Source organism: Trachinotus anak, unplaced genomic scaffold (genome assembly GCF_046630095.1).
Source record: "Trachinotus anak isolate AG129_WGS33_773 ecotype Australia unplaced genomic scaffold, CSIRO_AGI_Tana_v1 ptg000011l, whole genome shotgun sequence".
NCBI classification, from domain to species: Eukaryota; Metazoa; Chordata; class Actinopteri; order Carangiformes; family Carangidae; genus Trachinotus; species Trachinotus anak.
Genome location: NW_027273862.1, coordinates 6,016,645 through 6,032,114, shown reverse-complemented (window position 1 = coordinate 6,032,114; position 15,470 = coordinate 6,016,645). Strand labels below are relative to the sequence as shown.

General features: G+C 40.9%; 1 protein-coding gene across 1 annotated transcript in view; it reads right to left on the bottom strand.

The window, feature by feature from the left end:
- LOC139628287 (collagen and calcium-binding EGF domain-containing protein 1-like) overlaps positions 1-13,579 on the bottom strand; it is a 32,836-nt gene extending 19,257 nt beyond the window's left edge. The window contains exons 1-3 of the mRNA XM_071489850.1: positions 13,442-13,579; positions 13,216-13,356; positions 11,395-11,475 (exon numbers count right to left, since the gene is read on the bottom strand). Coding sequence (XP_071345951.1) covers positions 11,395-11,475; positions 13,216-13,328 — 194 coding nt within the window. The 5' untranslated portion in view covers positions 13,329-13,356; positions 13,442-13,579. The remainder of the gene's footprint in view (positions 1-11,394; positions 11,476-13,215; positions 13,357-13,441) is intronic.
- Between the last annotated feature and the right edge of the window lie 1,891 nt (positions 13,580-15,470).

Below are 15,470 nucleotides of genomic sequence, written 5' to 3'. Positions count from 1 at the left end.
TTGGTAACAGCAAACATATGTCATGCTAACTCTCCGGACTTATCAGAGACAAACATCAGTCAGTTATTGTAATTTTAAGCATAAGCATAAAACTTAAGCTTAAAATCACTCAGGTGGACTTTCTTTATGCCTCTTTCATTGACAATTCTGTCTCGCTCTCTCCCTCTCTCAACCCACTTCTTGTTATCAGCTCACTTCGGGTGCTTTTGGCAACCAATCAGATTTCGCCACGATCTCAACCAACCAATAATGTTGTCACCGTCAAACTTTAAAATCTGTTCTCCCCTCTCCTGCTGTCAGCTGTCATTTCAGCACGTATTGCTGCACCCCGTCCACCTCCAGTCTTCACATCCAGTACCAGGTCGAGTCCACTTCACATCACATCCAGATCTCCAGCATTCTCTTCTTCCCACCACCACCACCAGTGTCTAGACCCTAGGGGGTTTCCTATACTTCACACCCCCTTTTCAAATATGATGACATCATGATCTTGGGTCTAATCCCAAAAGACTCACATTTATCACTGTTCCTCTCTCATTTTGCTCATGGTAATAAAGGTTTAGTCTCTCCTGATGGAGATAATGATATTGTGATGCATGATATATCTCAATATTTTGAAATCTCCTCTTAAGCACTAAGAAATGCACAATTTCATCTTTTGATGCATAAAATCATGGCAGTGTGGAGATTCTAGTCCCTGCAACATTTGTCTGCAAAGATTCTTGTTTACTGAATATTCTGAATATTTGTTGTTTCTCTTGGATCAATCTTAAACTTGCATGCAAAAAGGGGGAATGCACGACCAAGCTAAATTTGTATAAATACATTAAAAATGGTGCTTCATCTCTTTCACTCTCTCCAGTTCCCTCCACTCCAGATACAAAAACAATTTTATGAAAAACTAATTTCATGCTGGCAGCTAAAAGCAATTACGTGACAATCTTTACTTGATGTTTGTGATATAGTCATTTACATCCCACCTGGAACAAACTGCAATACTTTGAGTATATTTGTTGTATCACCCGCCCTTACACTGCAGTGTCTTAGTAAGCCACGACAGTGATCCAGCATGCACCACACCAGGGAACTTAAACTGAACCCTTAAATGTAATGTAGCCTTTGTTGACGTTATTAGTAACACCTGTGCTCCTGTTGTGCCATCACACAAAATGACCGCTGGGGAAAAATGTCCTCTTTTGCTTTGGACTGCACACACGCACAGTTGTATCATTATACATGAGACAGTACACTAAACAGCACTAACAAGAAGACTGTACAATATGTTTATGTATAGATGTGTGTGAGTGTGTGTGGAGCAGGTGCTCTGTATTTCATGTTATCTGGGACCAATTGTCTAGGATGTTTCTGATCCAAAGAGGAAAAGAAAGAGAGACACACAGGGAGGAGTGAAGGTGAAAGCAGGAGAGAGTAAGAGACGTTCAACAAGGAAAGGATGTGACAAGAGAAAATGACAACAAGGCAAACAAAACAGCATGAAAGGTGGGCGGGATGGATGGAGATGTAAGAGGGTCGGAGAACGGATAAGAAAAAGACAAACAAACAGTAATGGATGCAAAAAGACAGGAATGAGGAGAGAATCTGAGAGGGGCTGCAAGAGGGAGCGTAAAGTGAATGTCACATTGGTGTCTCCTGAGCAGAGCTGCTATTCCCCTGCTGAGTCACTGACAGCATCAGTCAGTGGAGCTTCAGTCGGCATCCCACCACATGTACTCATCTAGGTGGGAAACCAATTACAGGAGAGAGAGAGAAAAACACTCAGCAGCTTCTCTGATTTCCCCTTCTTGCTCTTTTTATAGATCTTTACTTGGTTTTCCAGGCAAATCCCCCACTGAGGAGAGCACTCAGCCAGGAAGCAGCTTTATTTCATTTAGATCAAGAAAAAAAAAACAAACTCTGCTTCCAAAGCCCCACTCTACTTTGCTTTACTTTATTTCCTCGTCACTTTCCTGTAGTTCTTCCTGCTGTGCATATTTTTTTGGTCTTTCTATAAAAAACTTTGTATTATTCTCCTTATTATGCTATACTATACTAGGAAAAGTCCTTCAGGTAGAAGTGAAGGTTAAAGACGCCATTTGTTAGTTTGTATTGCTTCACAGCATTAGCATTAATAGCTGTTTACTTATCTTTTTTTATCTAGAAGAAAAGTTGTAAGTTCGGCATCAAACTTCAATCTTTTACTTGCCTTGAGCTTGAGCGATGGAAAACAACACCTGTGTTAACTTTTGTCTATATCATGCCTTTCCTTATCCTGAAGTTAGCATGCTAACAAGCAAGCTAGCCTGTCTCGTCACTTTCTGATAGCGGCTCACTGTAGCCTCCAATCTGGCCTCAGGACGTAACACTGCTCAGAGGATGTATAACCTCTTGTGTTGTAAATGCAGTGATGGCCGGAGCCCTTGTCAAGCGACCATTACCACCTTCTGCAAGAAATCACATTCTGTGGAAGAGAAAACTTAAAAACAGCCTTTTTAAGATGTGATTTAAAAGATGTTACAGAGTTGGCTTGCCTGAGATATTCTGAGGGCATGGACCAAAAAAGTCCATTCACCTCAGGTAACAAAATGCAATGAGTAATTTTTAAATATATTAAAAACCTATTTAATTCATATTTTTACACAAAATACTGTATATTAAGCAAGTATCACCTCAAGTATCAAAGCACCTCACTCCATGAATGAGAAACTGTTGAAACTACATTTTCGAACAACTTCAAGCCAAAACTGTCGTTGGGATCCGACTGTGTTAAGAGAGTTATTCTTTCATCCATCTCTCCTGCTGTTTCCTCCGTTTCTGGACTTTTCTGTGTTTAAAGTGTCAGATTACTATCAAAGAGAATTGCTTCAGATTCAGCTTTTCTTTGTGTGAGTGACAGACATTGACTCTGTTTTTGAATCACTAAAACACCTGTTTTGCACACTGTCAGTAGGGTAAATTAGCAATTAGTTGGTGAATGCATCATTTATTTGTGGGTGAGCTCCATACCGCTAATTATATTCTTTTTACTCTTGTTTCTGAACAGGCTTTACGTTGGCCTGTTTTACCTTTGTTCACACTGACTAATGTGCAATTTTGTGGTGCTTGACCACTAATGTTGAGGCTTGACTGAGTGTGTAAGGATGTGTATAAGTGTGAGGGAGTGGGGGAAGGTTAGTAGCTTTGAAAGTATGTGCAGAGACCATGTAGGATCCAGAGCTGAGGTGAGAGCCAAGTGTGATGCCATAAATCCAGAAGGAAACAAAGGAGATGAGAGGGAGCTAAAGACTCTGAGATACCATTACTTCATCTCCACTAAAGGTGTCAAGGAGCAAAGTTCACATGCAGTTTTGCACACATGCTTCACATACACACTTGGATCCCAGCTAACAGCTGTCAGTAAGTTAATCAATCATCCCAGCCAGTCAATCAGTCAGTCAGTCAGCCAGTCTGTAAGAGTTTGAAGCCAGGGTGTCATTCACCCTGTAAGCAGACTCTGTGTCTCCCAGCTCTGTGTTATTTTAGAGTGTTAACTGCTGAAAGTGTACACATCCTCATCTCTCAGAGGGACCGTGACACCAGAGATGATCCCCTGTGGGCTCATCCCAGCCCATCCCGGGGCACCACGTTCCCATGAAGCGGAATTAACAGGACACAAGTAGTGGCTGCTGGAGCTCAGGTCAAATCAAGACTGACTAAAGTGTTTCCTGTCATTCTTATTTCTTTTGCCCTAAAATGACATGATCACTGCTGACAAGGACAAGGACGGGATCAGTTTCTCAATACTAACCTCACTGACCTCAACTGGGTAGCACAGAGCTGTCAAACCTCTGTGTACTTCAAAACAACACTTAACATGCATGAAACTTGTTGTTTATTACATTTGACCTGGCCTCAACCCCAGCATTAATACTCAGGCTACTAGACAGAGGCCTGGCTTCTGTCTCTCCACAGCAAAATACTCAGGCTCAGCCCTACCAGAAAGAAGGAAGCTGTAGAGTGGAGATGGAGATTGAGTCCAGGCCTGGAGCTGAGTCGGTCTCTGTCAGGTCTCAGTAATGAAGACTTTAAATGTTTCTGGGTGACACACAGGGCAACTTTGGGTGGGTGGGTGGGGGGGTTGTACTTGGACTTGGTGCTTGTGAAGGAATCTACGCCATAGACCACTTTCAGAGTTTCCATACATGTTAACAAGGTCTTTTACATTTTCACTTCATCCTTTCTGACCCAAAAAAATTAAAGAAACATGCTGAACTTTTGTTTGGCAGGATATTCAAATTACATTATAAACATACACCGTGGCATGACCTCCAAAACCACTGGTATCCACTCTCCAGACATTTTGTGACAGGTCTTGATGCATGTGACAGAATATGATTACCCATGCTGTCATTGTCTGTATGAGAAAGAAAGAGAACAACTGATGTGTAGAGATCAGCAAACAAATTGCTAACCTTCACTACCCCCTGTGAGGAAGTCATACAGATTGCATAAAACACGAAGCAAAGTCCAAAGCTGTGAGCCACTAACTCAACCCAACAAAGACCCACACTGGGGTTCACTTAGTGAAATAAGCAAATCCCAACTGTGCAATTTAACAACTCAAACCAGCAAAGATTTTAACTCTGAGTCAAGCCAACAACAATGTTCACAGACTGAAAGCAACCAAGTGCAAGACAGAGCCCCATGTGGTCTTTAAAGAGTCCTGGTCTCATATTTCTGGATCCATCACACTCAAAATAAGAAGTTAGCAGGCTTCAGATTCACACAATGTTATTATTATGCAAATCATATATTATTTTTTATGTAATTTTTCCAATAACATTTTGTACATTTTCAAATAATGGTTCCTTGTGTTTGGGGGGCAGTATTTAAGAGGCAGACTTTGCCTTAGAGGACCACTTCAGTTGATTTTAGTTGAGTTAAAATAGCAAAATCTCACACATCATGTGGTGATTATATTAATACCTGTGGAGACTGAATGGGTTTTTGCACCACACACAGCAGCTGCACAAATAGATAGGAACTCTTAACCACATCCAGCAAAGAAGCACAAGGAAAGAAGAGTCTACAGCCATGTTAGCAGCTTTGTGAGGTTGAACAGAGGCGCAGTGATGCTTTTAGCTAAAAGCCTCAGTCAGCAGGTTAACATGTTCACAATGCCTTTCTGATGTTCAGCAGACATAGAGTTCATCTTAGTTTAGCATGTACAACATTTGCTAATTAGTACTAAACACAAAGCTGATGGGAATGCTTACTGATCCATAAACCAAAGTAGTGGAAAATAGAAACTCTGACCCAATGGTGGCGCTAGAGGAAAGGTTTAGGAACCACCAAAGTTACAGCAATTCATCCTGAGGATCACATGAATAGAAAGTGAATGGAAAATGTCACGACAATGCATCCAATAGTTGTCAAACATGCCACTCAAAACCACAAATGTCAACCTCATTAGTGTTCATGGCCTGAGAGCCATGAGTGTCTGTACAAAGTTTTGTGCCAATCCTTCCAGTGGATGATGAGGTTGATTTCACTGGAGTAAAAGTAAGTAAAAGCTTTGACCTGCTGTTGGCTGGTTCACCAAAATGGGATCACCAGAATCAGCAGGATCAATCCTCTGGGTGAATTACTGTAAATACCAAATTTCATGGTGATCAATCTAATAAGCGTTGAGATATTTCAGTCTGAGTGGTTGCCAATTGTTAGACCGACACTGTGATCTCTCAAACCAGACTGCTATTGTGGCTGAAAGCAACTCAGATGGATTATCACTCTAATAAAATGGATTTCCAGGATACATGTGTATTGATTTAAAGGATGGAAATCACAAGAGAGCCCTTGTCCAAACTGCACTTTGGCAAAGCAAACAGGAAACTGATGTAGCTACAAAATATCTGATATGAACACAATCCACATGTGAGACGCACGTGAATGCCAGGTGTAAAGAGGCCTTCCTGCCTTCTTACCAGCAATCTCACATGCACAGAGGCAAAGCCTGCATCAGTAGTATTAGTCAAGACTGAAAGTGGTTGTGGTTAAAATCCAAGGCAGACTTAAACTTAACTTCACATTACTAAAGCTTGCATGATGTCTTTGACCAATCATGAATAGTACAGTTGTTGGCCTCAGGACACGACATGTATTGGAATGAATTAGTGAATTTTCTGGCTTGCTGTTAAATCCTCCATCAATGAAGTGTCCATGATGGCGGTAAAGATACAGTCAGGTCAAGCGGAGCAGTATTTCTGTGCAGTCTGTGTTGACAGCTAGTGAACGAGTATCTCTGTGGACATTTTTCAGACGAATAAAGCAGCAAAAATGCATGAAAGGGGCCAACAGGCTAATGATATCAGAGACCCCCGCAAAGATGCTTCTGAGGCAAAAATTCTGCCAAAATGACCAAAGTGTGTGTGACTCAGCCTTCAGATATTCCTGCAGGCAAAGTCCAGAAACACTGATTGTAAGCATTCCCTTATTCCTCTCTCTCAAACTTTCATCCAACCACATGCTCTGCACTCTGTTGTACTGGAGGAGTGTGTTTGTGGAGGAGAGAGAGAGATAGAGAAGTGACCGATTCCTCTCTGTTCCTCATTTAGTTAATTCCTCCCACTTATAATCATAATTCTTTAATTATTTCATAAAAGCAAACCCAATTTTTGGTATATTTCCTACAATAGCTGTTAAATGTCTTTATATTCATCATTTAGGGTTTGCCTCCCTAGGCATAAATGTTCACTATGTAATCCAGTGCAATTTTATCTCACTGATAACAGCCTCACTGCTCAGTGTCAACTCTTGTCACACTGTGTCAGAGCTACATTAAGTTTCTGCTAATGCAAACTCATCCTACTGCTGCTGCTGCATCACATTAAATCCAGCAAACAATATGTAGCTGTTACCCCTGAGAATATTTGAAGACTGGACTTTTTATTGTTTGCTCAGTATGACAAACTATTGTGATCTTACAGAGTGTAAGTGTATTTCCCTCAGGACATCTCACACCTACTCAAACATAGTTGTCAGCATCTGTTTGGTGTAGGTGTGTGGATTACTCAAAACTCAAACATGGTGCCACTGAAGACACTGCTAATCTCAGTGAGTGCTGCTGTTCAATGACGCCATCAAGAAACCAGCATCGTCGGTGGGTTCCCCTCCAGAGAAAGTGGGGGTGCTGCAGTTGAAAGCTTGGCTGTGAGCTGGGCTATTTGTGTTTGGTCTGGTGCAAATCCCACTTTTTCAGATGGAGCCATTTCTGAATTTGGTTTCTCTAACCCCTAAATGTCCAACTGGAAATTGTTCCTCACTATACCAGTAAAAACCATGAGGATACCCTGCCCTCTGTGAGAAGATGATCACTGCTTATGAACATCTAGGATATGATGACAATGATGCCATTAAGAGTTGTGTCATTGAGGCAACTAAAGAAATGTGGAAACAGAAATCAATCATGTCTTCATCACATTTATCATCATCCCTTCCTTTATAAGAGGGAGACACTGTAGACACACTGTGGCGGGATGTTGTGGGTGTTATCTGCCGCGGTAACGAGCCTTGCGGGGTATTTAAACCAAAACAACATGCCAATCAAGTGAAAGGATGGTTTACAGTTCAGTGGACCCCATCAGTCCAAGTTGGACTCCACAGCTGAGAGTGTTTAGAGACAAAAGGCTCAGAAAGGAGCAGAAAATTAACTTCTCTCTAACTGCCAGCACAGACAATACAGAGACACTTCACACAGACTCATACATAAACAGGCAAGCTCACACACACGCACATCAACTCACAATCTGGGTACAAACCATGTATATTTGGCTTGGCACTGACTGAAATCTGACCTCCAGCGAAGACAGAATAAGAGCACGAAATAAGCAGAAACAATAGAAATGTAGAAATTGAGCTGCTTCACCCTCATCGCTGTGAAAACCACAGCGGAGGGGGAGGAGACCTGTGGCTCGTCCCGTCTTTGTTTGGATGGTGAGATCAGCAGGGGTTTACATCTGCACAACACCACAAAACCCCTCTGAGACATTACATTTACATTTTAGGCATTTAGCAGACACCGTTATCCACAGAAACACACTCTGAGCGGGGCAGAAGACGATGACAGGGCAACCAGCAATCGTGACGGTAATCAACTGAAAGAAGTGCAAAGAGTTCAGAGTCATAATGCGCTGACAACAGGTTGGACAAATCTGTATTCATTTGATAATGGCAGGATCGCTTTCATAAAATCTTACTCAGCCTCATGTGAAGTACTACATAATGTAAGTACCCTAAGTACCATAATTTGCTTCACTGTTTTGATAGCAACTAAGTCCACTTTCTTTGGGAGGGTGTAAACTTTTCCAAATGGTTCACATGTCATCTTCAATCAAAAGTGTAGAAATATTACCTTTTCCCAGATTATTTGAATCTGAGAACGCAGCGCCAGGTGAAGAAACAAGAGAAGAAAACCAGAAATTATTGGAAAATGTGCAGCCTGTCTGGACGTGGCAGAGCCGTGGGTACAGTTAGACTGACCAGGCGGGGGTCAAATACAGTTCACAAACTTCAATTGTCCAGTCATAGCTTAGCAACGCACAGCCCCTTGCGAGCTTTGGATTTCTCCACATGCGTTGCGGTGCTTGGTGGGATGTAATAAAAACATTACTTGGTTTCTATGGAGTTTGGAGGATGGAGGTTGTTTAAATTGCTTCTCCAAAAATAATCAAAACATAAAAAGTGTAAGAAATACAAACAGCGTGTAGTAGGGGTGTGAATCTCTCCAATACAAGACGATCCAATACGTATCTAGATACATGGAGTGTGATACAATTCAGGGAGAATGCATTCTAATATGGCACAATTTGGTGTGATTTGATTCAGTTTGATTCGATGCGATTTGATACACTGCTGGTACCGTTTTGGTTTGAAATCTCCGGGGTTGCATCGTTCTGGACGGCTAAAACCGGAGCGAAAATGGGGATGTGGACAAGCCAGGTCACTGACTGGGTCTTATCAGCTGCGCCTAGCAGTGGTGAAAGCAACATGAGTAATGAATTACAAGTGTTACTGACCTTGTTGTCTTTTCTCCAGTTCAATTCTGCATGATAACGCTACAACTGTCTTTGCTTTCCTCGTTCGTAGTGTTTTCTGCAACTAATCAGCTGAGTACACCTGAGAGTAGACCATCGGCTTCCTGTTTACACAGCCGTGTGTATGCCCAGTGTACGTGAATGGTCACGCATGTATGCGTTTTCAGGTGTGGTAGTATGGATCCAGATCATTTCTGAAACAGAGCTAAAACGCACATCTGAATGGAGATTGTTTTCGTTTTAAAATGAAAATGTAGTAGTGTGGATGTATCCTTTGTGCTAGCTGTACTACTGGCCTCCTCGTCGCCTGTTTCCACTAAGTGAGTGTTGAGATTAGTCATGCTGTTGCTGTACTTTAGTGCTGTTTTGCACTGCTTACATATTGCAACGGATTTCAGACTCAATGGTGCATTATAAATCGGGTCGGTGTTGCCAGACATGTTTGTCTCTCCCTCGCAAGCAGAGCACTATCTTAACGTTACTGTGACGAGTCTCACGAAAGTTTTATGGGGGAGCAGACGAAGCTTTGAGCAGCAACATTAAACCAATTCACAACTTTGTAATCGTGCCATTGCCCTGTTCATGGTACATTTTGATCGATCCAGGGGTCCATGTATCGATGCACTCACATCGTATAAATTAAAGCCGATTTCCAATGAATATCGGTTATTTGTTACACCCCTGGTATGTAGCTTACTACTTATAACTAAATGTTATTTCTAAAGCCAAGGACCTGATCATTAACTGTGGAGTTACAAGTTATGTTAAAAAAATGACAACCACATTCACTGTGAAGCGTTTCTCCCCTGTGTGGCCTTGGATGAAGAGGCACACGTCTATCTAGACAAACTACAACTTTAACTTTCAGAAACATGCAGCGGCCTCTTCATCAGCAGTGTGTAGACAACATGCTCCTCTCACTGAAACATTAAACTAATATCCATGCACAGACACAATGGATCAATCTGGTTGCCCTTGAGGTTATTTGCACAAAAAAATCCATTTGATCCAGGTCTGTGCTGAGCTGCCCTGAGAAACATGGAAAGGAAAATACAACCTCGTCTAATCCACCTCCTCCAGCACCACACATCTCTTGTGGAGCCAGAAATTAAACAAGACGCAGAGCCTGTTACAGTCTAACCTTGACAGTAAACAGATCAGATGGTCTGGCCTAACACCAGACCTGGTGCCTCATTTATTAAAGGATCTTCTTACGCCAACAACCAAATCCAAGCCAAAGTTTGGCTTCAGAGGAAACTTTTGTCAACGTCAAAGTGAACGATTTACATTGGTTCTCTCCTGTTGTGTGTGATGTATCACGAGCTGAACGTCTTACAACCTGCTGTAACGTCTGCGTTGGATTCATGTATTTCCTTTAACCTATGTTTCAGGATGCTCGTACGATATGATATCAACGCACAGTCTCATAAATTATACCCCTGGAGACTGTGTGTAATAAGAGGAAGACGAGCAAGTCAGGAGCCAATTTCTTCAACTAATATGTCATACCTTTCAACCACTGCCCCTACTGCCCTTTTACACTGTCTTGTCTGCATCTGTCCTTTAAATTACAAAAGCACTCGTGAGTCTATAGTTAAACTAAATTTATTGTTGGTAATCACTATAAGGAGTTTGTTCTCCCTGTCTTCCTCTGAATGGATACAGTGCAATAAAAATAAACACATCCTCTCCTGTCAGACTATTTCTACTTTTTAGGTTATAATGCAGGCCTAACTCCCTGAGGGGGATGCCTTCCCTAAATGTTTTAGCTCTGGACCCAAGCTGAGAAAGTTCAAGTTCAAGTTCTGTTTTACTGTCACAGAGCCAGGCTGGTGGAATTCAGCTCAGTGCAGATGGAAACTGCAGTACACGGAAAGTAATAACAAAAAAAATAGAGGGACTAACAATCTACAAAAAGAGGTTAGAATAAACGATGGTTATTAAAAAGAGTGGGGAAGACAAGGTAAGAAAAAAAAAGAATAAGAGCTGCTCTGGGTTGACAAATTATGACACTTTCACCAACTGCATCTTCATTCTATGAGTGATGGTCTTCAGGAAATTATTATTTTTCTCTCTCAAGTGGATATATAGAGTTTCCAGTAGAGAGATATACAGTGTGGAGCTCTGGAAATGACATGGCATGGTGGTTTAGTGGTTACAGAAACTGCTCCGTAACCCCAGAAAGTTTCAGGTTCAAGTCTCTCTACAAGCATCAGCAGCAGAGACCGACAGTCAGCTCAGTCCCAAAATATGAATACACAATGTACAGTAAGTTGTTTCAATCTGTAGCTCAGTCTTATTAGATGAAGGAGACCTGGCGTCTTACCTGAAACAAGTACTGTTCTTCCCCCCTGCTCTGACACAGGGATACTCCACAGTCAGGATCTTACTGTCTGGACACTCCGCTCTGAGAAAACAAAGACACATGGAAACTACTATACGTTTTACTTTTCGTTTGTTAGCAGTGCTTTGTTACATACACATGAAAGAGAGGTACAGAGAGACGGGGGAACAACATCCAGCAAAGGTTCGGGGCTGGACATAAACAGGACAACTTCATGGTCGGCACCTTAACCCCTAATCCACCAGTTCCACCTGGTAGGTTACTGGTGCCTCATGGAGTTACACCTCAACAGTACTTTCACCTAAGATGTCCTTATTTTCACTGCACATCACACAGTGTTATAAGACATTTATACTTGAACCCGGCTGATACTGGAGTCTTCAGGCCAGTATCAAAAAAAATGTTTTTTTGTTACATAATCACATGATAGCTGTAGAGGTTAGTCAATTAATTGATCAGTCAAAAATAGTTGGCAATTTAAAAAATGTTTTTTTGAAAATCAATTAATTGCTTTAAGCCATTTTTTAAAGGACAAGATGTCAATTTTATTTTCTATTTCTATTCTATATTCTGTTTTTCCAGCTTCTTAACTTGACCTTAATGATTTGCTTCTTTTCTCTGTTTAATTTGAATTTGTAAATTTAATATCATAAATTGAGTTTGGGTTTTGGACTATTTTCTGACTTATTATGGGAAAACTGGGCTCAGTTAATTGATTCTTAGGGAAAATAATTGATAATGAAAATATTGATTACTTGCAAAAAAAAAAAAATTGATAAGGATTCCTTAAACTTGGGTATTAAAGAATACTTATCAAGATATACTAATATAAGACATGCCAGTTCTCATTGATGGCAGTGGAAATTACATCAAACATATCTTTGCCATTTCTGTAATGTGTTACCAGTTTATATGCAATTAACTAGTAGTGGCCTGGCTGGCTTATTGATTCAGTTTGAAATCATAAAGCAAGAAATGTCTGTGTGTGAGTATTACAGTGCAGTCATACACACTATACACTTTGTTTCCACCACACCATGTAAAATCTGGGTCCATCAGTCACAGCAGTGGATGGTTTAATCCAGTTGTAACAGAATCCAATGAGTTTACACTGAACATGTAAAACATAAATCTGAAGGTTAAAAAAAACATAAGCCTACTGTTGGTTTACTGTCTGAGGTTTAACCTGCTGCTCAGCAATTTGCTTCCTTCCTTTCTTCCTTCTGGGTGCATGTGCTCCACTCACATCCTCTCCTCACCTCAGGAGCTACGCTCCCCGGGCACGTTAATAGCATCTGTCATGTTTTGTCTGAGCACAAGCAACATTTGGCTCTCTGCACCGCGACCGATTCCAACCATTTGGAGTTCCCCATTGCCTTTTGCATTTCCTTGAAAATCACATTAGATTAGAGGCGCTACAGCGGTTCATCTGAGGGTCTCCTCTTTGACAGCCTGCTCACACAGTACGTCGTAAAAAGCAGCAACCAATAAAGTCTAAACTCTATTATGGATTTGGCACTGTGCGCTCATCTGACAGTGAAGTCCTTGTTTCGAGCTTAAATTAAATGGTAATGAGAGTAGAGAGGATGTTTCCATTAAGTTTAGAGGGCTTTACTCTCACGCTGCAGATCACAAACAAACTATCATCAGACGTTGTGGCTCAAGTTGAAAAGTTAATGATGTCTCTGAAACGTTTACTTTCCAGTTTCGTTATGGATTGACAAAATACATCACTATACTGTGGCTCATTCACAAGAGGTAAAGATATTTTTAGGATCCACTTGTCAGGTCCGTGAGACTTACTTCGAGGTGTCCACTGAGAGCGTCGTCCTGATGGAGCTGGCAGTAGATTCCCACAGGAAAACAACACAGATAGCGCCAAATGGTAAAAGAGTCGCACCATAAAGCTGACCCATGTCCCCTCTGCGCTCCGGGACAGATGATCTGTTCAAGGAAAACGCCTTCACATCAACAGAACGCCACTGTTTTCATCTGTCAGTGACCCGGGAGGGTAGTGCTATCAAAATACCAGATATCCTTGTCAAGTATCCCGCAGAGGTGACACACATGGAGCCTGTGGGATAGTAAGTGGTGCGCGGTGCGTCCGGAGCGCCGTCCCAACTTTACGCACTGAGGCTGAGACCCCTTGGAGAGCTACTCAAGGGTTTACAGCTCCGTGTGTTCTCACTAATCCCTCTGGATTTACATTCCTGCCTCTAAAGAAGAGACTTCAACTCAGTATACAGCCTCACTGGCCATCGGTGGTGATGACGTATAACCCCATAATAATAATAATAATAATAATAATAATGATAATAAAATTAGATGAATAGCGCTCTTTATCCTATTCTCACTTCAAAGCTTATGTTGCTGATAGCCTGTTTTGAAAGTCAAACACCACATATTTCATGAGTTTCATAACATGAGCTGGAGGGAAATTCAGGCATTGGGGGGCGCTATGAGATGCTGTGACCTGAAAAATTAGGTTAATAAGATGAAAGAAAATGTCTTATTTGGAAAAAAAATAAAATCTTTGAAAACACTTGTGCTAGAAAAAAACTGGTTGAATTAGAGCAGAACCTGACAAACAGATGGGTTTTTTGTAGCGTTGATTAAAGAAGTTGAGGTAAGTCCAAGATCTTCCAGCAGCAGAGCAGCTAAAAGCAGCTTCGCCAAGTTTGGATTTGGCAGACCAGTGCCAACCTCTGAGGTCTCGTATGTTGATGCTGGAGCAGAAGATTCAAGATGTATTTGTGGATGGATTTACAAAGGAGTATGAATTTGAAATCAGACTGAAATTCAGGGCAGAGATTTGACAGTCGGAGTGGTGTGGTCCTTGTTTGGCCTGGAGCAGTGATCAGTAAGCTGCAGCTGTCTGAGAGACTATAATACTTTATGAGTATTCTAGAAATAAAGGCATCAGTTAACTCTTCATGAATTTGCCTATTTAAATCTATTATGATTCAGTGACAGAGTTAAGATGAGCTCTAACTTCAAGTCTTTCCTCTTTGCCACCCTGCTTTGATTTGGTTGGTGTATTTAATCAGGCAGTCTATGAGACAGTATTCATTAGATTGTACAGATATGTAAACACGAGTGTCATCTGCATAATCATGACAGGGAAGTTTGTTGGATTTTATGGATTTTCTTGTAGCAGCAGTCAGCACAGTATAATCAGCCTGAGTGTCGCAAATTTCAAGAATGAACTGCTTGTTGGCAAAAAGCAAGTGGAACAACAAGCTTTAAGACAGGATCAGAGCTATGAAGAATGAAAGGCGTGCTACTCCCAGGCTCAGCAAAGATGTTTTCAATCACACATTAAAAATAAAAAATAAAAAACTCACTATATGCCACTGTATTTTCTGCTTCATTCAGCTGGATTCTGTTCCATAATGTAAATGCTTGCAAAACTGCAACTTTGGAAATAGACAAGATAAACTTAATCCTAAAATACTTATCTGTTAAATTGGTAAATGGTTTAACTAAAGGCAGAGGGAGAAGGACTTAAAAACAGCATAAGAGAGAAGAAAGGGATTAATAAATCTGCCTCCACGTAGAGTTCAGTTTACTGTAAATAATAATTATCCACTCATTATTAGTGTGTTTTTTTTAAACCATACTTGTAATCACAGCCTGATTGCTGGAGCTGTAAGTTTGCCATAGGCGTTAAGAGTTGGACTGCCCATATGGCTATCTGATTAACCCAGTACACTGTGTACAGAATTAGTATTTTCATATTATTGTGATAAACTGTCCACATTAACATTTAGAAACTAGGATATTAATGAACTTTGTATCAGTGTTGAACAGAATATTTCTTTCATTTCTTTAACATTACTGCAAAACCTCAGCTGAAAAGATGCTGTGTCTTTTTCCCTCCACTTGCCATTGGCCTATAATTAATTTAAAATAACATTAATACAAATTACAACCTCCTGTAGATGAGTAATTGAGTGAAATAAGAGCCAAATTGTACCACATTGCTCAACATTTTCTGCTGACAGAACCCAATGCAAAAAAAAAACCTATAGTAATCCTGTAATAAATTTTAATGTCAG